This window comes from Gordionus sp. m RMFG-2023, chromosome 2 (genome assembly GCF_954871325.1).
Source record: "Gordionus sp. m RMFG-2023 chromosome 2, tfGorSpeb1-WG-v2, whole genome shotgun sequence".
NCBI classification, from domain to species: domain Eukaryota; kingdom Metazoa; phylum Nematomorpha; class Gordioida; order Chordodea; family Parachordodidae; genus Gordionus; species Gordionus sp. m RMFG-2023.
In genome coordinates, this window is record NC_088776.1 from 61,211,483 (window position 1) to 61,236,466 (window position 24,984).

The 24,984-nt window shown below is 28.3% G+C and overlaps 1 protein-coding gene across 1 annotated transcript in view; it reads right to left on the reverse strand.

Annotated features, from left to right (window-relative positions):
* The window catches only part of LOC135923134 (multidrug resistance-associated protein 1-like), a 48,589-nt gene that overhangs the window by 9,402 nt on the left and 14,203 nt on the right, over positions 1-24,984 (reverse strand). The window contains exons 3-24 of the mRNA XM_065457725.1: positions 23,948-24,067; positions 22,582-22,722; positions 22,119-22,301; positions 21,887-21,943; positions 21,748-21,809; positions 21,164-21,313; positions 19,510-19,647; positions 19,052-19,229; positions 18,558-18,812; positions 16,572-16,775; positions 15,251-15,397; positions 14,921-15,014; positions 13,943-14,298; positions 13,617-13,845; positions 13,013-13,185; positions 11,976-12,183; positions 11,293-11,362; positions 8,545-8,872; positions 4,530-4,755; positions 4,105-4,249; positions 3,756-3,921; positions 2,465-2,664 (exon numbers count right to left, since the gene is read on the reverse strand). Coding sequence (XP_065313797.1) covers positions 2,465-2,664; positions 3,756-3,921; positions 4,105-4,249; positions 4,530-4,755; positions 8,545-8,872; positions 11,293-11,362; positions 11,976-12,183; positions 13,013-13,185; positions 13,617-13,845; positions 13,943-14,298; positions 14,921-15,014; positions 15,251-15,397; positions 16,572-16,775; positions 18,558-18,812; positions 19,052-19,229; positions 19,510-19,647; positions 21,164-21,313; positions 21,748-21,809; positions 21,887-21,943; positions 22,119-22,301; positions 22,582-22,722; positions 23,948-24,067 — 3,830 coding nt within the window. The remainder of the gene's footprint in view (positions 1-2,464; positions 2,665-3,755; positions 3,922-4,104; positions 4,250-4,529; positions 4,756-8,544; positions 8,873-11,292; positions 11,363-11,975; positions 12,184-13,012; positions 13,186-13,616; positions 13,846-13,942; positions 14,299-14,920; positions 15,015-15,250; positions 15,398-16,571; positions 16,776-18,557; positions 18,813-19,051; positions 19,230-19,509; positions 19,648-21,163; positions 21,314-21,747; positions 21,810-21,886; positions 21,944-22,118; positions 22,302-22,581; positions 22,723-23,947; positions 24,068-24,984) is intronic.

Here is a 24,984-nt window from a genome sequence, read left to right on the forward strand (position 1 = left end):
AAAAAAAATTCCCAGGCAAAGTCCAAAGCCATAATAATTATGAAAATTTCTTCCAAGCCCAATGAAAGATCATAATAATTTTGGTAGTTAAGAACTGAAATAAAATAATTAAATAATCATAATGAATTTAAAAATACAATCAAAATTCAGATTGGTTTTTTGATCAGGTCAAGCCCAGGCCTGCAAAAAAATTTGTTTTGGGCCAATGTCTGACCTATAATTAATAATAAAAAAATTCTCAAGCGTCCAAGCTCATAATAATATTGAAAAATTTTTCTCAAGTCCAGCCCAATATAATTTATAAAAATATTTTCCAAGCCCAGCCCAACCCATAATTATTATATAAAAAACTTTTCTCAAACCTGGCCAACCGATAGTAATTTAAATTTTTTTTCCAAGCCTGGAGATAGGTAAATCTCTAAAAAACCATATCTATTTTTTAGTCTATTTTAACCCAGCTCACCCCAAACAAGGCCAACCCATTAAGACTAAAAGTGAATACTATTTTTTTGAATAAAAATATATTTAAATTACATTTTACCTGAGGGCCATATAAATATCCTGTGTTAAATATTACACCTATGCCTAATATTAAAAAAATTCCCAAGCCAGGTCCTCGCAATAGGTTTTCTCAAACCCACAAAAGACCATAATAATTTTGATAGTTGAGGACTGAAATAAAATATATAAAAAGTCACAATGCATTTAAAAATACAATCAGATGGGCCTTGTTTTTTGATCAGGCCTTGCCATGTCTTCAAAAGAAATTTTTAGGCCAATTTCTTGCCCATGTTTAAAATTAAAAAATTTACAGGAATCTTGAACTATAATAATTATGAATGTTTCTCAAGGTATGTCCAAGTCCATATTAATGGTGAAAAATATTTCCCAAGCCCAGGAAAACCCAAATAATTTATTTTGATCCAGAAAAATAGGTCTGATGTAAGGGGTTTATAAGAATTAAATCTGTCACATTTTTAAATTTTGATATTTCTAATACATATAAATTGCAACAATTTTACCTTTTTTACTCTTAAATTTTAATATTTATATAAAATTTATTAATTAATAAAGTATATTTAATACCAACAAACTAAATAATTACCCTTCAACCCATGGTTTTTTGATCAGGCCTATGTCTGCAAAAAAAAATTCAGACCAATCTATAACCCATATTTAAAATTCAAAAATCTTAAAGCACCACTATTTTAAATTTTATTCAATATGATTTCCATCACATTTTTAAGTTTCTAATACATTCTCACAGTATACATTGCAACAATTTAACCTCTTTTACTCTTAAATTTTAATATTTATATAAAATTTATTAATAAAGTATATTTAATACCATACACAAAAACTAAATAATCACCCTTCAACATCTATATAATTAATTGCGTGAAACTTCAATATATATATAATTAATATTTTAAATTTATTTATATTCAAGTTGGTGCATGCGGTAAAGCAGAAGCCTTTGAAACGGGAGGCTCTAGTTCGTTTCTCGTAGAGAGTAAAAAATTAACATTACACTATATAGTCTCCTTAAATTTAAAATACATTAGGGAGATACGAAAAAGATCGTGTTATGATTATGGAGATTATATATATTAGATATATTTATAAATTAAAAGTAGGGCTGTGCCGATATTAAATATCGGATCGGGTACCTGTAAAAAACCGATCCGATCTTTCTACTTTTCTTTTTTTTGTTATTTATTTTATTTTACAATTATAATATTTTCTAAATAATTTTTTAAAATTTTATTATTTTTTAAAAATAGATTTATAGTATTTTAAAAGTTTTTTTTATAAAAATAGAAAGGAACGCCCAAGGTTTTATTTGTTTTAAATCTTTTTAAATAACGCCAATTTTTTTTATTTATACTTTAAAATTTTTTTAAATATGGTATCTGAATTATGCAAATATTTTACAAAAGACAGATAATTTTGCAAAATGCGTTATCTGCAGAATCATCTGAGTCTGCCTTCAGTACGGCAGGAGATATAGATAGTCCATATCGTAGAAGCTTATTCCCAGAAAATCTGGAGGCTCTCATATTTATCAAAAAAATCTAATATAATAATTTTATATATTATTAAATATATATTTTTTAATTATAGTCTTAGTTGTAGAAATAAAAAATTTAATTAAATTCATAATTCGTGCATAAAAAATATTGATCTCTTAATTACATTTGGTTCAAACGGGATGATTAAAAATCAGTATAAATATCGGATCGGTTTTGAAGCAATATTGAAAAATATCGGATCAGATCGGTGAAAAATACGTGGATCGGCACAGCCCTAATTAAAAGTTATAAGAAAAATAAAATTGAATGAAAGCCGAGTTTTTCTAATTTTACAATTTATTATAACGGTGTTAATAAAATTATATTTTATTACAATATCATAATGAATCAATGCTTTAAAAATAAAGGGGGGAAGAAGATCATTTCATTACCTATTAGAAACCAAACTTGGATAAGAACACATTTGATATTCGTCAACAAGTCTGTACGATTCGGTTAAAAATTTATCTGTCACCCCAAAAGCTCGTATAGTCGAAGCCCCAAGCAGAGTTTCCTGAAAATGGGAATATATGGGAGATCTGGATATGGACTCTAACCGCTTGAGCTGGCGAGATGTAGGGATGTAAAATTTCTTATTATTTATATACATAACGATAAATAAAAGAGATAGCTCCTATTAAACCTCCGTAAAATAATATGATTTAAAAATCGAGCCGGGTCGAAATATTATTTATTTCTAACAAACTAGGGACATATTTTTTGAAATAAATTTAAATTGTTGAAAACTCATTCGGTTCTAATTACCAGAGTTGTTAAAGTATCTAGATACAAGTATCTAGATATAAAAATATGGTATCTGTATCTGTATCTAGATAGATTTTTGATTAAAATATCTGTATCTAGATATTATTTTAGACGATGTATCTGTATCTAGATCCATTTAAAAAGTATCTTTTAACAACTCTGCTAATTACCCTTGAAACTATTTGCAACAAAGGGCCAGGTCAGGCCTTAGGTTTAAAAAAAATTTCCAATTTAGATGCCTCTCGGGTTTTAGATAAATAATTTAAACAGAAAATATTCTATGAATGTTTCAAATTAGAATAATGAGGCGTTAGTTTAGTCCAACAAAATAATTTAAACAGAAAATATTCTATGAATGTTTCAAATTAGATGCAACAAAGAGACAGGTCAGGCCTTAGATTTAAAAAAAATTTCCAATTTAGATGACTCTAAGGTTTTAGATAAGTAATTTAAACAGAAAATATTCTATGAATGTTTCAAATTAGAATAATGAGGCGTTAGTTTAGTCTAACATTAGTCACGTCTTATAAACATTAAGTGATTTAGGTTGGCAAAATATCCTTGCTTGTATTTTGTGCAAAGAGTAAGACTAAGAATTTTGTGAAATTATATTGAAAATCGTAATATAAAATGGGGAAAAATCACAAGATCCTCCTAATTCTAACCATAATATTTGATACATTTAAATAATTAATTTCGTTTTAAAGTAATCATATTTTTAAACGATGTGGCATAAGGTGAGGTTGGCTTAAATTTTTTAGTTATACACTGCAATAATTGTTTTCAACTATGAATCAATATAAAATACGGTGAGAGAAATGGGATGGGAGGGGGGGGGGTTAAAATTAATATTTCAAAAAATTTAAAACAAAGTATGAATGAATAGTTAAATTAAATATGATAAAGTTGTATACATACCAAAATGAAGAAGTATATGATGGCAATGGGCACGACCCCAATCAAAAACATGGGGGTGCTCATGCATATGACTAATAATGTAGTGAGTATGCTGTAAAAAGTGGTGATCCATGACCGTATGTTAGAAGGAAGGCCATTGTCTAAAGTGTCCATATCTCTGGCAAATCTGATTTAATTTTATAAATTAAAATCTTTTATAGTGTTCTATTAGATTTTTTTTTCACAATTTATATATACACATATTACATATAAAATGAACTTCTCCGGTAGTTAGAAATATTTATTCATATAAACATTCTCTTATCATTTTATCAAGATAATTATTGTCATAAAGTAATAAAAAGTATACCTATTAACTATCCTCCCAAGAGGGGTACTATCGAAAAATGTCATAGGTGAATGAAGAATGTTCCTGAGTAATTTCTGGTGTAGAGACCTGGAAGCATATACCATTGACATGGCTACCACCACAGTGCTTGCCATTATTGCGATGCCTAATTTTAAAGTGCACTTATTTTGAAAATTATCTATTGCTCGTGATTTAATGTTTTATTGATGCATCAAATATTTCTTAAAACCGAATGTCCCTTTTTTTTTATTTGCAGGGATTTACATGAAATCTTGCGATCACTATGACGAAACAAATATCTCATAAAAAACAATTAGAAAAAATCAAGGAGCGAATTTATTTCTGAAAATAGGGGGTGGCTATATTTATTATAAAATTTTGGAAATCGTCCTTGCCCCCTACTTTGTTTTTTCTTACAATAAAACCTTGTAAAAGTCCATACAGGGCGTAAACTCCCAATCGTTTATTCCTAAGAGGAATGTCTTGATAAGCAGTGCCGTTAATCATAACGAATTTATCATCGCTCCATCGACTTAGCCAAAAATTCCCGGCAGCCGAAAGTGCGTAGTAAAGGCCGTACAGAAACATGACAAGGGCAAAGATGTGGTATTTCAGAGCTTTGAAGTAGGTTAGGTACACGGAAAATTTAACCTTTGAGAAAAATATTTATAAATTTTAAAGAAAATCGCAATATAAAATGTTATTGCTAATGCTAAAGCCAAATAATATTTTAAAACGCTTTTTTTTACCACATCTTAAATAATGCTGGTAAAATAAACGGCTTTACTTTTTTTATAGGGTAACGGCGTTATTCGAAAGATATTAAAGTAACACGTTATTTCGTTACTTTATCTTTTATTATTTTTTTTTTTTTATGTTTATAATGATATAAATTGTTAATATAAAGGCATAATTAATTAACATGTTAAGAATTATTAATCATTTTTGTTTTATTACTGTTTATTGTTTAGGTCTAATATTTATATGGAAAAATTATATAATATTAAAATATCAGTTTTCATTTTCTTTCAGAGGAAGTCATGAATTACATTAGTGAGCATAATATGTGAATTATCTATATCATTTTCTTAAAGACCAAATGATAAAAAAAAGAGTATTTGGGTGTTTTTTGAGGGAAATATTGATAAATTAAGAAATTTGGAGGAAATGAATGCCAAAACTCATTCCCGAAAGAAATTTTTAGTGAGGAAGATATATGTGATGAATGATTAAGATGATATAATTTCAAAATTCTTAGAGAGAAAAAAATATCTTTAGAAAAGAAAACCATTTTCAATGATTAAAATCTTGTTTATAAAATATTGTCATATCCCATTTAACGTTCAGTAGAGCAAAAGCAGAGATATGTGATATTAAAATAAAAACTTGAAAAACAATTACCATCAATAAATTGTCCTTAAATTTATAGATTAATCATGACATATATTTAAAAAAATTCTAATTATTAATTCATTTGAATTTTGGGATTTGTGTAATATATCAATGAAAAACAATTTATTCGTTCATTTTTTATAGTAACGGTTTGATTTTTAAAAAAAATCAAATAATGAAACGACATTGCTAGTTTTGAAGAATATTAAATTAGTGTTGTTAAAGTGACTATTTACTAACTAGTTACTGATAACGATAACTAATTACATTTAAAAAAAAAATTGGAAAATTATAACTAGTAACTGTAACTAGTTATATTTTTTGGAATGTAACTGCTAAATGTAACTAGTTACTTTAAAATATTCATTAAATTATTTTATATTAAACTTATAAATTTAAAATTTTTATCAAATATCCGATTCTATATACAGGCCTTTTTTATATAGTTAATATTGATAAATGAATCAGACAGATACACTGGATTTTGGTAGGGGGAAAGTACTATTATGTGGGTGTTGCCCCATAAATTTTATTGAGGTTATATTTTATAATTTTGCTTTCTACTTTTTTTAAAAAAATTTTGAATTATGGTGGTTATTTAAATTATTAACTTTTACTTATTTTTAGAATTCTTGCTTATAGTGTGATATATTGAATATATTTTGGGGAGGAGAGGGGGGGGGGTCTTAAAATAATATATATGATGACAAATTTTCGAAGGGGGGATTTCATTTTGTCACTCCTATTTACAGAATTTAATATGAATTCTAGGATGACATTCAAATGACTCAAAATATGAAATAGAAATTGTACCATCCATTTCCAAAAGCAAAACAACAGACTTAGATGTTTAAATACCTTAGTCAATCAAAAAATATTTTGAATTTCACATAGAGAAGACTGGTAGTACAGGCAATATTACCGTAAATGTTTCCTGTGTTGTATTGTTAAACGGCTCAATTTAGGTCTAAGAATTTAGCTAAAACAATAGCCTAAAGATTTTGCGCATACTTGGCAGAAAGGTTTGGACCTCTGTTTTGAAGTATCGAGGCTTACATAATATTATTTTGGAGTAGATCCTAATCGTGCCGTTTTTAAAAGTCGACACAAATCGTGCCGTTTACTAACACAACTCCTATGCCTTTGAAAAAATAAGGTATATTTCAGCATCTGAGTCATCCACGGCAAAGCTATGGGAACACATCTTTGTAAGATTATTCCCATATAATAATTTTAAATAATTTTACTAAATTTTAGTTAGATGTACATCTTAACAAGATTTTTTTTAGCTAAATATTATATAGAATTATTAATTAATTTTAAACAACTTAATTAAAACAACTTTTTCTACAATCCCGGGGAATGATCATGTTCTTATCATACATTATACTTAGTAGCAACTCAAGATGCCAAAAAAAATCTTTTTATATAATTATAAGAAAGCATATAACGTTGCCATGTGAAAATGCCAACCTTTGTAGAATAAAATAAACTGGGCCATCATCTGAACCATTTAAAAAGAAATTAAATGATCACATCATTTTATTAAATATAAGGTTGTCCTCACGCCAAGTTGCTCCCGTAGAATGTTTTCTCACTCTAGGGAAGCTTATTTGAAGAGAAATTAAATGATCACATCATCTTATTAAATATAAGGTTGTCCTCACGCCAAGTTGCTCCCGTAGAATGTTTTCTCACTCTAAGGAAGCTTATTTGAAGAGGAAAAAGCGTCCTTTAGACCAAAATTTTTTAAAATAGTTTATTATTAAAAGGCAAATATAAATTTACTTATAAAAATAATCGGTGCATGCATATATATATATATGATATTAAGTTATTTTTATTTTGGTGTAAATATATTCTATTCTCTTGTTTTCAGTTGTAACTATATTTTTATATAAATAAATTTGTATGAATGTAATTAGTTAAGTTTCAAAAGTAACCTTTTAACAACACTAAATATAATCATACTGTTGCAATACAATAAGGATCGCAAAGTAGTCAATAATTTTTAAACGATTTATTTTTCAATATAATTTACCTGAATCCTTACACCTACTCTCCTTCTTTATAGTTGCCTTAACAAACCCAGATGGTGGAATTCGTCCTATCGTTGTTGTTATTTCCTTTAAAAGGGTAGTGGCAAAGATAGTCATCTAAAGGATTAACGTTGACCTCGTCGCCTTTTCTCCCCACCAACTGGGCTTTGCAATTAAAGGAGATTGTGATATTATATCCCATTCCCATGGAATTTATGTCAATTCTAGTAAATGAAGATAAGGTAATCTGCAAGTGAATACGCCTTCAACATTAATAGGAGTGACATTTTCCTTCCTGCTTTCTACTTTTTCCAACTTAATATCCTTTCCTTCTTAATTCTTCTATCTGCATGAGCACCACACGCCATAAAGCCTCGAGAGGGCATTAATTTGGGAAATATTTCACAAATTGTGAAATGAACACTTTTCTACGAAAACACTTATTTAATGTTGAGAATCATTGATGTTTTTAAATAAAAATATGAATGATATAGCTCGGATTCTGATCATATTCTCAAAACGCTAGATACTTGCGTGCTGATTCTAGCTGCTATAAAGATGCCGAAAGAATTAATATATTATATAATTAAAATCTATTTATCAAATTCTTTAGGATGTTCTACAAATCGTATTTCATATATATGCAGCACTTGTTAAGCTCATAAATATATATCTTGTAAGATGAAATTCCTTCCTAATTAATCTGTTATAGCAATATAGATAAGTAATTTAATATAAATAGATGAAATTGTTATTAGCAAATTTTAGTTTCCAGTCACAATATTGAAGTAAATGTTTATTTGATTAATCAAAGGCAAACATTTTAATAGTTTAATTTAAATATCAATTTATTTTACTGATATAAATAGATAATATATATACTGATCACTTTTAAAATATTGACCATTTTAGTGTGTTTATGTATATATATATAATATTAAAAAAATGAATAGTATCTTGATTGACATTAAATTATAACTAGTATGACAAGGTAATTTTAATATGTTACTCTTCCAGTCTCTGACGTTTCGGTCGTCATCCATCTTCCGCCTTCAGCTAATTTACTTTCTTTGACCTCTGCCATTTTGCTTCCTAATCGTCTCCTAACTATATCGGGCGTGTTATCGGTGTCTTCTTTTTTATCCGTCAACTCATTATTGTCGTCCAATCCCGATTCGGGTTTGATGAGATTAGATTCGAGATCAGTGATTCCCAAATCCAAAGATAATAATGAATCTGGTAAGGTTTTGGGCTGAGGAGAAAATTGGTCCCATTTATTTATTAATGAAGTATTCGAGGTGTGAAAAGATGATGAACGGAACTTTATCGTCATTTGTCTGACTTTATTATTGGCGTGTTTTTTTTTAAAATAAAATAATTTATTAGTTTAATATATTTATATAATTGGTGATAATATGTGGGTTAAGGCCTAATTTTATAATAAAACGCGTTTTGTTCAAGAGGAGTAGTATTTAACGCCGAGTTATTTACAAAATCAAGCCAAAAAAATAGGTATAATTTGTAAATACGGAGCGAAATGATGATAACGCAATGATAAAATTTGAAAAAACATATTCTGCGATGCGACGAATAAAATATATGAGATACGATTGTAAAAATAATTGAGAAATCCGATAAAGAAGTATATGATATTTTCTAAAATATAAAGTAAAATATTTTATTCTATCTTTATTTCAATAAATTATCATCGCTAAGATGAATCACAATCCATGTCAAATCGATCAAAAAAGGCACATTTTCGGCCGACCCCTTTTATTATTGTTAAAAATTTCTGGAATTATTTAGATAGGCAAATAAATGAGAAAGCAGTTAATTTTAGCCCGCTAGCACATCTGGTTCCCGAGATAATACCCACCCTGGATGACCCAAAAAAATTTACTATTCAATTTAGATATGTTAATATGCTCTTTATGCCGACAAAAATTAATAAACATTCCTTATACTTCAAATGAAAATGTAGATATCGATTCTCCCCCTCGTACAATTAATCGAGAGGCGGAAACATTAACATATCCCTACAATCAATAGGGGAATCTCCCATTAAAAGAGAACGCTTATGTGAAAAGAAATATTTGAAGAAAAAAAATATCTAGAGTAAAAAAAAATTTTTAACGATTAAAATTATACCAATATCTTCATCAAATGATGAAAACTTCGATGAAATTATAGATACCTTAAAAATCAATTTCTCAAAACTGTCAATTCAAATATAGATTATTAACATTATTACTATCAAATTGGACAGTAAAAAAAATTGTAAAAGAATTTAATATTTCATATATGGAGAAATCAAAAGATTTAATAAAAGAAAAAGAGATTCTTTCCAACACCGAATCCTAAACCCGGCAAAACAATAGATGCCGCCCACCTTTACTGTTGTCAAAGCTTTTTTATAGCAATGACGAATATAGTGGATAGATGCCTGGGAAAAGGGATTTTTGTTTCTATAATAAAAAATGGTGAAAAGATTCAAGCCAAAAAAAAGATTAATTTTAATTAATTTACGAGAGCCATAAATTTAAAGATATTTATTCAAATATTAAAATTGGACTAACTAAATTTTGTTTCAAATATATTTTAAATTATGGAATGAATATTATTTTATCTACATTTCTTTATATTAATAAAAATGAATATTAAAAAAAATTATATGAAAGATAATTATTATTGCAAATTTCTTACATAATTAAGTGGCTAATAGGCATTTTCCCACTATGCCCCTCAGTTTAATCAGTATATTTCATAGAAAATTGGCGCCAATTTGAATCATTTTTTGATAGCCCTTTATAGATTTTTTTTACAATTTGATATATTATATATCTTTTTTACTATAAATAGTTTTTGAGATATTCTAAAAATTTTACAGATTCCAAAGTGGCTCTTTTTTGCACTTTTGAGCCCCTATATCTCGAGAACCAGGTGTAATTTCTCATTTATTCGCCTATCTGAATAATTCCAGAAATTTTAAACAATTTTAAAAGGGGGTGGGCCGAATCGGGATCGATTTGACGCGGAATGGCCCAATGAGCTTTGTATCGATAGCGTTAAATAACGCACCGCTTGAACAAAACGCGTCTACTATAAATTCAACCTAAGATTATAACAATTTTTCATAGGCAGAGCAAATATATTAGAGTTAGACATAGAATAGAATCTCTCTTTATTTAATATGAATTTTAAAATAGAATTTAAATTTAAATTTTTTTAAAAAAAATAGATGAAAAGATAAATCTGGGAAAAATTTTGGACTAATTCAGAACAATATTTTAAGGAAAACTAAATGAAATAAAATTTAATTATAAATAGATTACTGAGCATAACTTTTGTCAAAAACTGAAAATAATATATAGTCTTGATCAATTTATATAGGAATTTAAATATCATAATTTAAAAATTAAAATTCATTCATTGTCAACACTCAATTTAAAAATCTTGGATAAAGAATTTTCGTACTGATAATTATTCCTCTGGAAATAAAAGAAGAATGGGATGGAGGGGTCTAAGGAGTCGAAGTAGTGTTCGAACTATAAAAATTGATAACGTTTGTTATATTCTACAAGGAATGTTATTTGGAGTTTAATAGCCGTAAAGAAGCTTTAAAATATATGAGAAAGAAAATCGAATCGACAAAGAATCTTCATTTTTAAGTTATCTGCCGATTCCAAAGCACTGGTAAGGCTGCCTATCCGATATGATTACAAGAATTGTTCCTCCCTATAAATTCGAAAATAATAACCTTGATTTTCTGATAATCTGATTCGCTTTGCCAAGATTGATGATGTCGCGATTTGAACTACTGATCAAGGCTTCGGGCGCGAGATCAAAGTTTAAAAAAAAAATTAATGATATAAATTTAAATATTTTCTTTATTTTGAGTTGTTATATGAGTTATAACCTTAAAGATATACATTATTTATTTGGAAAATTCGTGGTACAATATGAGATATTCATTGTAAAATAATCATTATAATATTCACAATTATAATTTACTCGGGAATTATTCAATACTGGGAAATCAATATCCTTTCTTATAAAACTAACTTTTTATCTAAAATTACTCAAATAAACTACAATGGAACAATCTACTAACATTAAAATTAGTAGATTGATTAAAAATTATAGCTTCTATCTTATTTTTTATAATATAAAATCAAAAATATATGGCGCGTCCAAAGTCAAAATTTTATTTTTTAAAAAAAAATTGATTTATTATTGAAATCTAAGAAATCGAGTTTGGACGTAAAATGCATAAAAATGTGAGAATCTTTCTTTTTTTTAAAAAAATTTTTTTGAACCCATTAACTGAAACTACTTAGTTGAGTTCATTTAATGACGAAAAATATCGTGGGTTATTATATCAACCCGAAAAGAATTTCTTATTACAGGGAGCGCAAAATTAATTTCAAATTTATGGCAAACCATTTTGGGGAGAAATCTGCTCACTGTCGGTTCCATCTTCCTCCACCCGTGAACTGAGATAATTCCTCAAAATTTCGGAGAAAACGCCTTCACTTTTAGCCGAGAGTTCCGTATAAGTGCCCTGTTCGGCTATGGTTCCGTCCTTCATGACCAGGATTCTATCTACCTCGGGAAGTAAATGGATGACATTGGTCACCAATAGGCGGGTCTGGGAGTTCGAGTTATAAAATGACAATGAACAAATCGTCACTATATTGGTCAATTTTGTGATTGAAGATAGCCGATTCATTCATTAAAATGTACCTTAAAGCGTTTTTGGAAACGAATAAGCTGATGACACGCCAATTTGGCTTTCGATGCATAAATTTTTTTAATAAAATTTTAAAATCTTATTGCAAAATTATTAATAATGAGAAAGAAGAATGGGGTGTCAGTGTTCGTTTTGAGCCTATTTTTAAAAACGGCTAACTCAATATTTTAGCCAGAAAACTATTGTTTAAGGCCGCATTCATAGTGGACCCGATCCGACACGATTTAACAGCTGATCGATTTTTAAAATCTGTTTATGAGATCAATTTTTTTTAAAAATAACATTAATTTTATCTTTAATTCTATACATGATAATAACCTAAGAAATATTGGTTTTAATAAAGAAAAATTGATTCTCATAAACCGATTTTAAAAATCGATCAGCTGTTAAATCGTGTCGGATCGGATCCACTATGAATGCGGCCTAAGGCTCGAGATTTCGCTAATAGATGTCCAAACCTTTGTTCCTTCTACAAACAAAATCTTCAGGCTTGCGTAATATTACTCTAGATGAAATATTGAGTTAGCCGTTTTTTAAAATCGGCTCTAAACGAGCCGTTTAACAACACTAGCGTGTCACCATTGATATTGATTGACATTTTAAATGAATGAAACATTTTGGCGTGTATATATTTTTAATTCGATTCAAAGTTGATGTTTTGCATTTCGAACTACTTTTCATATTTCTCAGATTCCTTTCCTTTCCAAAATTAAATTATTTTTTTAACTTTATGTTTCAGCGCCCCCTTAGGTCCTAGTACATTTTCAAAAATGTGTCTTCCCACGTGGACGTCCACGGAACTCAAAGGATTGTCGAGTAAGTAAACGTCAATCAAATCCTTTCGATAAACTGCCCTGGCCAGTGACAGTCTTTGCTTTTGACCGCCTGAAAGATTGACACCTTTTGCCGCCATCAAAAATAAAATATAATGATATGCGAGTGTTAATTGAGATATAAGAAAAAAACTGAAATAGTTATGACTTTCGTTTGCTTATCATAAAAGCTCTAACTTCATTTCAATTTTTTAAAAAGACCATGCCAGTTGGTTACCCATCATAAAAACTATAATTTAATTTTATAAAATATTAAAAAAAACAAAATTGGGGGTGGGGATAATAAAAAAAGAGGGTGATTCCATATCGGCCAAAACTAGAGTAATAACCGCGACGGTGTCAACAACTGTCATGTCTCAGTAACATATTTCGCAATTATAAAATCTAATTAAATCGATACGATTTAAAGCGTTTTACAACCTGTCATAAATATTCCCCTGCCCTTATTTATTCTAATAATTTCCTAGTCTTCGTTTTTTTATTAATAGTAAAAAAAACCTTTTTCCCCAATCTCGGTGTCATCTCCATTCGGGAGTATGTAATCGCGATCCCTTACCAAGTCGCAAGCTTGTAAGGCCTCTAAGTAAGTGGAAGAATTGAACGGGAAAGGAGCTTCAAAAGTGACGTTATTCCGAAGGTTGGCATTTCGAATCCAAGGCTGTTGAGAGGCGTACGCCACTGACCCTCGTATTTTCATCATCGGTGTCGATGTGCTGGTGAAAGATATCTTTAAGTTGTTTCAAAAAAATTAAATATTGTTTATGGGGGGGAGATTGTTAATCATATAGCCAAAATAAAATTGTATTTGTATAAAAGATATTTACGTCCTCCTTATTCTCTCCCTGAAAATTGAACTCATTAACATTTGTCGATGTGATGTAATTGACTCTTTTCATCTCCCCAAGAAGTGCAGAAAGTAGCGAACTTTTGCCGGAACCCACCGCTCCAACGATAGCCACCAATTGGCCTCTCTTTACGGTAAAATTCAAATTCTTGAGCACTGGACTGTTATAATTAGTAAAATTATCATTAAGACTATTCACTGACTCGTTTAAATGAATCGCGACTTCTTCTATTTTGGGTAATTCAGTTGTTGATTTAGAGTTATTTTCGATTTGGAAACTTTGGGGGAAATCCCAAGCGAAATTGCAGTTTTTCACGATGATCACATCAACGTTAGCTTATAAGAGGGAGGAGGAAAAAAATAAGTGCATGAACGAGCTTAAACAATCTTTAATAATACAAGGAAACTAATGCCTGGTTGCAGTGGCGTAGCTAGAAATTTTTCTTAAGGGGGTCCATACATATAAAAGCCTGAGGGGCGATACCCCCTAGACCCCCTTTAACGGGACTTCGGCCCTTTTGCCTGGGCTTCGGCCGGGTTTATCTTAAAAATCAATAACCATATCTTCGATAATATATAATAAATATATTTTTTAAATGCATCGTAGATTATTCTCAATGACTTTATAATAAAAGTACACAGAATAATTTCAATAGTAATATAATATCCTTTCACAAACATCAAAACCAAAAAATAAATATATTAATGGTATTTATTTGATATAAAGTAACTTTTAAGTCTTTTGAACGTATAATCTAAAAAAAAAATATTTTGCTCTGGGAAAGGTCCAACCCCGAAAACCACCCCCGTAGCTACGCCACTGCCTGGTTGTTTTACATTTACAGAATGGTGGTTAGAAATTAAAAAACTAATCATCAATTGTTCCTGTATTTAATATGTATTTCTTTTTAAACTATTTCCTTCTTAAAATTAATACAGAAATAATTTTTTCATTTACTATCATAAGCATTCAGGGTTTCTCTGATGACACAGTCAGGTTCTAATTCGTCTTGTAATAAAAACGTGCACAGTCGCTTAAGAGACACTCTGGCCTGGCATAATTTTGTTTTAAAATATTTGCGAATTTTAAAAAAAATTAGAATGTAAATTGTTTACTCGATATATTTTAATAATATATACAAATATCATCGTTTAGATGGTTAATTTATAAAATAATATTTTGTTTTATATTGCATGATGAGTTTCAATTTAATCAATAAAAATGTAATTATATTAAATCATTAGATTAGAATATAACTTGTATAAAAAGAATTATTTATAAAAGTACCTCGATCACATGTGTTATAATCATGGGAAGCGTGGACAAGGGGAAATGCAAAAGATTGAACAAAGCTAAAGAAACAAAAGCCTTCTCAGCATCCAGTATATTTTTGGGATTACTTAAAACATAGGTGGCAAAAATCACACATGATACCTATAAACGAAAGAAATATACATTACTAGACTTGTTTCTAATGATTATGTTAGGCATTCATTTTCATGTAAATTGTTCATGAATCAACCTTTTATAAATTATTGATAATTATGGTTTTCCAATATCCTGGATAAAAAAAAAATATTCAAGGAACAACAATTTATTATGGTCAACATTTGTGTATTAAATTTATTAGTTAACCTTAATATATCATCGTTGATAAAATTCATTATGATATTTTAAAAAAACATATCTAAGAGCAGCTAGTGTACTTAACTCGGACCAGTCTTAAAATATTCATCTGAAAAGCCAAAATAATGTATTAGAAGATGTCACACTTGTAAATACTACATAGATATGGGATAAAATTTTGGGCCGGAGCCATGCCCAGGCTGGCCTATGTTGTGACTCGAATTTTTAAAAAAAAAATGATAGGGAAGAAATTTTAAAATAAATATTTAATTTATTATATTCTACATTTTTATTTTTATCTATTAATTTTGATAATTTAAATGATAATTTTATTCTATTTATTACAAAAATATGATAGGAAAATAAATAGTAAATATGTTCCTACCTCTTGATATTTTTAAAACATTTCTTATTTTCTATTTGTAAATTATGATTAAATGTAGGTACAGCCTGAAAGTATATCGAACCAACCCAGCCTATCATTATTTTTACCAAGCCTGGCCTGTAAAATGTATCGTATAAGTTGTCCAATTCATCCCAGAATGATTTTTATCAACGACATTAATTTTGCTAATTATCAGCTCTAAAAATCTTTTCAGAACTTTGGCCTGACTTGAAAAAAAAATTTTGAACAATTTGTCCGGCCCAATCAAATCGTGATATCTAATGAGGTTAAAAAAAATGGAAAATAGGAAGGCAATATAACATAAATATTTTTCAACATAAGCCAGACCTATATTTTATTGGCAATGTTACCACAAGTCGTATTCAGCCGGTCCTGGATAGTTATCTTATTTCGTTTAAATAGATCGGTGAATATGGAATCGACCTTTTATATCTCCAAAAAATCATTTGCAATTAAATTATGGTACAAGTTTGTCGCTATTTTTAACGGTGGCTATTTTCAGACCGGTCGAGATTTAACATTAGGCGCTGATATTTATGTGGTAATACTCAAATGTATTAGAAGCATGTATATAACTAAGAAAGGAGCACAAGACCAAACGAAGGAGGTAACCGCGTTTAGAAGTGCTATTTTTTTGAGTATGGCCACCTCTTTATCACGTATTTTAAGAATCTTATCTTCGAAAGATAGTTCCCAGGCATATAGCTTAATCACTTTTATCCCATTCAAAACTTCGTTCATAACCTTGATACGTTCGTCTTTGAGATTCATTTGACTAGTCTTATTATTTTTATCAAATATCAATAATAATTTTAAATTTGATAATAAAAGTATCCATAGAGCTTTGCAACAAGTCGGCCTCAGGCCAAGCCCTTGAGATTGGGTTAGGGTTATAATTTTATATTCATGAAAATCCAGTTGTATTTAAAACCAGATACCACTTTTTTAGGGATACCCCATATTGATACCAAGTAGAGGTGGGGGGTGTACAAAGTGTTAAACGGCTCGATTTTTTAAAAAGGCTAAACCAATATTTTAGCAAAAAAATATGAATATTATTTTGGCTGAAATTTTAATCTAAAATAGACTACATCAGCCCTTTTAAATAACAAGTTGTACAGCTATTTTTGATGGATTACTCCTCTTTTTAAAAAAATTGTATATCTAAAATCGACTATATCAGCCCTTTTAAATAACAAGATGTACAGCTATTTTTGATCGATTACTCCTCTTTTTTAAAAAATTGTATATCTAAAATCGACTATATCAGCCCTTTTAAATAACAAGATGTACAGCTATTTTTGATCGATTACTCCTCTTTTTAAAAAAATTGTATATCTAAAATCGACTATATCAGCCCTTTTAAATAACAAGATGTACAGCTATTTTTGATCGATTACTCCTCTTTTTTAAAAAATTGTATATCTAAAATCGACTATATCAGCCCTTTTAAATAACAAGATGTACAGCTATTTTTGATCGATTACTCCTCTTTTTAAAAAAATTGTATATCTAAAATCGACTATATCAGCCCTTTTAAATAACAAGATGTACAGCTATTTTTGATCGATTACTCCTCTTTTTAAAAAAATTGTATATCTAAAATCGACTATATCAGCCCTTTTAAATAACAAGATGTACAGCTATTTTTGATCGATTACTCCTCTTTTTTAAAAAATTGTATATCTAAAATCGACTATATCAGCCCTTTTAAATAACAAGATGTACAGCTATTTTTGATCGATTACTCCTCTTTTTAAAAAAATTGTATATCTAAAATCGACTATATCAGCCCTTTTAAATAACAAGATGTACAGCTATTTTTGATCGATTACTCCTCTTTTAAAAAAAATGTACTGGCCGATATTATTAAATTTTTCAATTAGATAAAATAGCTTCTTAATTAAAAAAAAATTTACAGCATTGATATTTAATTTTTTAATATATGAAAATATATTATACTCTTAAGAATAAATTTATATAATTGAAATGATATATAAGCCCTAAAATAATAAGCTAATTAAAATTTGATAGTAGTATTTTTTAAATGATTTGATATGTTTATGGTATAGTTATCCGATATCAATATAATATTTAAAACAGAGGATCAGCTTCCAGAAAATAATATCCATACACTGTCAAGCTGCAGTTCGATATCAACTAATTTATTCTGATGCTTTAAAAAAATCAGATTAAATGATTTAAGCCATGACTTTAAGTTTAAAAATAAAAATACAGCCCTACAAATAAAAAATTGAAAAATTTATTATTATTGTATTATATAATACAATTTTATTTGAATGATCATTGATATCAATATAAAGGGATTATTAACAAGGAGCATTATTTTACTTTAAATATAAATTATCCAAACATTAAAATTGTTATATCGGCCATTTGTATCAGTCCTATGCCAATAACTATCAATATAGATAAGTGGTATCGGTATATCTCTGCTTAGAATCCTATATAATTAAGCGATGATATCCCAAAATACTAACCTTGCCCCATATATTGAACCAAATTTATTTTTTGTAAAATGGACATTATTATACAAATTACTTGAAGATGTTTAATCCTGTTAGCCATAACCCCGTTTAGCGGTATCAATAAAACCATAACCAATAGACCAGAGAGAACGGAAGGTCCAAGAATATTCCATAAAAATGCCATACAAATGGCTATTTGGAGTTGGCTACTCCATAATAAACTAACATATGCGCATACATCTGATACCTTTTGGGTGTCTACCGACATTAGATTCACTATTTCACCAACCGTGGATGTTTTGCGGGCGGAATTAGAAAGTTTTAAGGCCTTTTCAGAATAAGTGAAAACAAACGGAAGTAAATCGGAATTAGATTGATTTGATAATATGTAAAACATAGTATATCATTCAGGTGGAAAAATTAGGCAAAAAAAACAAATAAAGCTATAAATTGGACGAATTTTATGTTCATAAAAAATCGTAGATTTTAAAAATAAAATTTATAAAACGGTTATTAAAATATTTTAAATAATTATATATTATATATTATATAATATAATAATCATACTTTCTTGTAAACGGTACAAATGAGAATAGTTTTGATTCGAATACCTATCACAAATACAATTTGAAAATATTGATGTAAGATGAAGGTTTGGATAATAACAGCGGCTAGCATTGCGACAGCATAAAATACACCTATCCAAATGGGTTGACTTTTGGAGTTCACAAAAGATATAAGGTACCTGAAAATCAAAGGATGTTTTGGAAAAATATATATCATTTTAGGTGTTAAATAAATGTGTAGTTGATGTATAAAATATTGTTAATCGTTATATAACAAAAATAAATAATTGAGATTTAGAGGTTAACTGATACTTTAAAATTTTGTTTTAGACTACTATTCCTTTTTTTCTTTCCTTCTTTCTGCATCTTATCTATGAATAAAATAATTTTTTTAAAAGATTTATCTATATTTATATATGTTTATAAATATAATTGGGAATTTAATATAAATTAAGATACTTTAATATTTGAGGACTAACAAAGGTAAGCATATCATTGATAAGCTTGTAAAGTATGCTTTGATACATCATAGGCTTGAAGCAACCAAACAAAACCAATGCCAATGAAGGTTTGAGTTTAAGTAGTTCGTTATAGGGTCTGCAAAGAGAAAATAGTATCGGGCAGGAGGTTTAAAAAAAAATTCAAGTATCGATCAGGCGGGTTAATAAATAAAATTTAAGTATCAAGCAGGAAGGTTTAAAAAAAAAAAATTTTGTTTTATTTTTACTTGACATATTTTTTGAAAAAAAATATATTATTCAATTATTAATCAAAAATTTAAACGAGAGTTTACCAGTGTTTTGCTTATCTTCACTCCTATTAACCCTAAAATTTTTGTTAATTTCAATATAGACTAAATTAAAACTACCTACTGAAATTATCAGCAATATAAGATGTGCTCGAAGAGAAGAGAAGAGAAGAGAAGAGAAGAGAAGAGAAGAGAAGAGAAGAGAAGAGAAGAGAAGAGAAGAGAAGAGAAGAGAAGAGAAGAGAAGAGAAGAAGAAGAGAAGAGAAGAGAAGAGAAGAGAAGAGAAGAGAAGAGAAGAGAAGAGAAGAGAAGAGAAGAGAAGAGAAGAGAAGAGAAGAGAAGAGAAGAGAAGAGAAGAGAAGAGAAGAGAAGAGAAGAGAAAAGAAGAGAAGAGAAGAGAAGAGAAGAGAAGAGAAGAGAAGAGAAGAGAAGAGAAGAGAAGAGAAGAGAAGAGAAGAGAAGAGAAGAGAAGAGAAGAGAAGAGAAGAGAAGAGAAGAGAAGAGAAGAGAAGAGAAGAGAAGAGAAGAGAAGAGAAGAGAAGAGAAGAGAAGAGAAGAGAAGAGAAGAGAAGAGAAGAGAAGAGAAGAGAAGAAGAAGAGAAGAGAAGAGAAGAGAAGAGAAGAGAAGAGAAGAGAAGAGAAGAGAAGAGAAGAGAAGAGAAGAGAAGAGAAGAGAAGAGAAGAGAAGAGAAGAGAAGAGAAGAGAAGAGAAGAGAAGAGAATCATTTCTCGTGACTGCTTATATTTTTTTATATTATTTTTAAGAGAATAATTTTTTCCACATGCATTATCGTGGTATACAATAGCATAATTTAATCTTTTTATTCACTTTTTTAACCACCTGTTAAAAGTCTAATAATTTATTTTAAAAAATGATTCATGAAAATATAATTTTTAAATTTTTTAAAAGCAATGATTATTCTTTGCGAACTTTTATAATTGGTCATAAATATTTAATAACTGTTTTTGACTTTACGAAATAAATTTAAATCCAATCAAGTATTTTCCTTCAATTTGTATTAAGAATTTATAGTTATTTTTTTTATTATTTATCTAAATTAAAAATTGTTTCCTATATATAGTCTTTTATAATTTATGTCATTTAATTTCTACTAATATACAATTACATTGACCTCCATAAGATAATATTAAATGTAAGAAAGTTATAATAATATATAATTCAAATAGCGTAACTTTTTAAAATATATATAAAAATTCAAATATAACAATATTGAATAAATTGCTTAACTAAAAATTATTGTCGGGAGGGTAGGTTAAAAAAAAAATTGAAACAATAGGCAGGCTTATGAGGGTAAAAACACGGTCATTGCACACTTCTAATTACAACCAAAAATTAGTATTACCCTTTAATATGAGCTTTCTCTCTAAGCTTGTCGATATAAGGATACCAATGTTTGTCGAATAATGGGTAAAGTTTCAGTGATGTATCTTCATCGGCCAGTTGCCACAAATCCGATTTAGTCAGAGGATATTTACTTCCGTATAAGGCTAATCTTTTTTTAAAAAAAACAATATTATCGATGAATATGACATGAGAAATTTATATTTTCTATTTTGTCGTTTTGATCGACATCGAATATTCTAAAATATTTTTAACATCAAAACTCGTAATTATTAGTACAAGTTAATGTGGCTTAAAGAATTTTGCAGAACGAGAAAAATATTAAATCATTTTTCAATCTCTTAAAATAGATTCTTTTTTAAGGGATCTAATGTTCTTTATAAAAAAAATACAAGCAATTCACACACATTGTATTTAATCATTGCATGATATCAATAAGAGCGCTATAAGTCAAAAAAATATTTTTGATTTAGGCTCTCTCACTATGCTCCTCGTCGGACGCCACTGCTTATACTTAATATAAAAAAAATTGGTAGAAAAAGCACTGACATCAGGTTAAATTGATATATCATATTAATAATTTACTTGTTAAACCACCAAAAGGATATTCTTGATAAAAACGATGCGTATATTTCGGGGCATATTTTCTGTAAATTGGTTATTTGTTATTATTTGTAGTAATTGTATGTAATAGGGAAATGGGGAAAAAAAAATTATTCGTTACCAAAGTCTCATCTTTCGATATAGAAGTAAGCTTGATGTTTTCTTCAGGATTTAGAGTCTAAAGTGAAAATTAAAAAAAAAATCATAAAAGTTTTTTTTTAAACATAAGATTTGTATAAAATGTATATGTAAAATAAAGTCGGAGAAAATGTATCACCTTTAATCGCCGTTACTTTTAAAATAAATAACGAGAAAGCTTTTAAAAAAACGATATATAATTTTAAAATACTAACTTTCTTGTCCGAAGAAGAAAGTCGAAATTTTCCGTAACTACCAAATTTAGTTTTTAAAAAATGAAATTTATTGCTATCGAACCCAGATCGACTTTTGCCGTTGAAACAATGCAAAATGATTTGGAGAATAACTATGGTCAATTGCAGTATGTAAAGGGTTAATTGGGAAAATGTTATAACAGCCTGTGTATCAATTTTTTTTTGAGAAAAGAAGAAAAAAAAGGTGCTTATTTATTATTAAATATTAAGAAGTAATATTTTATTATCGTTTTAGATAACGTAAATTATAGCGTACAACACGCTTTTTATCGCTTCAATATTTCTCAGAAAATCTTTCCAATATTATTTACAATATTTTCTCCGTTATATTTAATGGCTTTATGCTTTATTTTTCAACACCCCTTTTCAATTTGATTTTAAAAATGTCTTGAAAGGTTAAATATTGTTTTATTTTATTTATTACCGAGTGTTTCTTTATGGACAAACTTCTCGACCAAATGAAGACGATAAGGTAGCAAGAGCATAAAACCCAAAAATTGAAAGTATAACCCGAAGACCATATCCCTTTCACCCTCTCGTAATACAATATGAACGATATAATCGCCTTTGAACCATATATTTATATTTTTTTTAAACCTCATTAAATAGGTATTAAATAAAGGGTAATTTTTTTTTAAAAAAAATCGTTCAATTCAAATTAATATACGGTAATTGATGGCAAATCAGTCTTTTCTAAGAGCCAAAGATTTTAAGGATGCCTAATATTTTTTTTGTAAGTAGCAAAGAAGAAAACCTATGAAAAGGTGAAATTTTAATCCAATTTGAGTTCATTGGCTTATTATATCCATAAAATAACGTAAATAATTTATGCATGGCCAATTTTTTTTAACAAAAAATACACGAAATTTAACTTCGTTAACCAAAATTTAAAAATAAAAGTAGAAATGTTTTACAAATTAATCGTTTTTTTTTCACTAAATATACGACCTTCGAATCTATTCTACCAAGTCGTATTTCAAATTTTACCGTATTTGAAAGAGGTAATGATGTATAGCGTTGAATGTTATTAATTTTTTTTACGCCTTTTATTAAAAATATTTAAGTAGCGTCATAATTTTATTCTTATGTATAAAAAAATTTAATGTTTTCGAGTAGCGTGTAACCTAGACTGTTAAGTGTGTGCATCACAATCCAGTAGATCTTGATTCAAATCCAGCAAGGAACATTTTTTTTGCTTCTAAAGCTGATAACCAAATCCAAATAATGGAATTTCGTGCTTTTCTTACATAATCCTTGATGCATGACAAAAATAAAGAAATTTTTATAAAGTAGTTTCGTCCTTGGGGGGGGGGGCAGTATATAGTAGATCGGACTCGACCACGTGATTCCGTTCATACATTTTCAAAAATAAATTGTTTTATTGCATTAATAAATTATAGTTGTTGTTTAGCAAGTGTTTATATGCCTATCAGCGTCATACATCATTACCCATTTGAAAGGTAATTAATATTTAATTTACTTGGATTTAAATTTTTAAAAAAATGTATATTTAGAAATTGGGACAATTTTGGCTTAGTTGATTCTCCTACACAACTAGCGCAGCTAAATTTAGGGTTGGGTAACAAAAACACCAAAAAAAAGATTGAATTTCAAAAAAATTAAAGTTATTTTTTTGAATAATTTTTAAAAAAATACCAAAAAACTATTTCAATTAAATCAATTTACCGTCGAAGTCTGTCAAATTATCGCAAAAAAAATAAATTGATAATTATTGGTATTACGATACGAAAGAGATAATAAATCTAAATAAAAGTCATTTTTTGATTTACGTAAGATACAACGAGGAATGTCGGGAACAAAATAGCTGAAACAATAAAGGATTTGGAATCGTCGGTAATTCTTAAGACCAAATCTGCGACCGTTATTAAGCATAACAAGACTGAGAGGATCTAAGAAAGGGGTAAAAAAAATATATGAATTAATAAGGCTAAGTTCAAAGTCTATTTTTATCAAAACTTTTGGTTTGCTACAAATTTATCGAGAAATATCGTTGACGACGTTCTTACCCATTTAAAGTTGTGATGGTTAATATATATAAAAAATCGGGGTCTGGTGTGGTTGGAAACGAAGTTGGCGAGTTAAAGAAGTAATTTTAACAATAATGTTAGGTAAAATTAGCCAAATCTTTCGGGTTTTTTGCATCAGCCTCATATTTAACAAGGTATAATAAATTTTGATATTCAAAAACATAATACTTAGTAAAAAAAAAAGATAGTTTAAAAACTAGAGCAAAAGTATCAAATAGTTTTAATAAATTGTTATTAAAAAAAATATTAGCATATTATAAAACATCGAAAATGATCAAAATTAAGATTATTTAGAAAAAACTTTGGGGTAGGGGAAGAGTAATTAACTTATTAAAAAAGAGGGGGGGGGGGCAACCATTTTGCCGAATAATTTATTTATTTGTGTAAAGGGTTTGATTAATTATTTTTCCCCAAAAAAATATTCTATTTTTGAACTTTAGAAATAAGAAGAATTATTTATCATGGTAAAAATAATAATAATTGTGTATAATCATAATCTAAAAATAGGTCTGGTTTATATTTTAAAATACCTCGTTTCGAAAATAGATAAAAAAAAATTTGTTTTTTTTTAAAGTCATTTGAGTACAAATTTATCTATCAATTATTTTGTATATAATTTTACAAATAAAATATTAGTTAGACTGTCATTAAACTTAAACGTGATATAGGCAGGGTTGCCAGATCTCACGATTTCTTACCTAATTTTATACTTACTCACGTTTTCTCACATTTCACGCTTTTCTCACGTTTTTGGAGTAAATTAAAATAATCACGCCTAG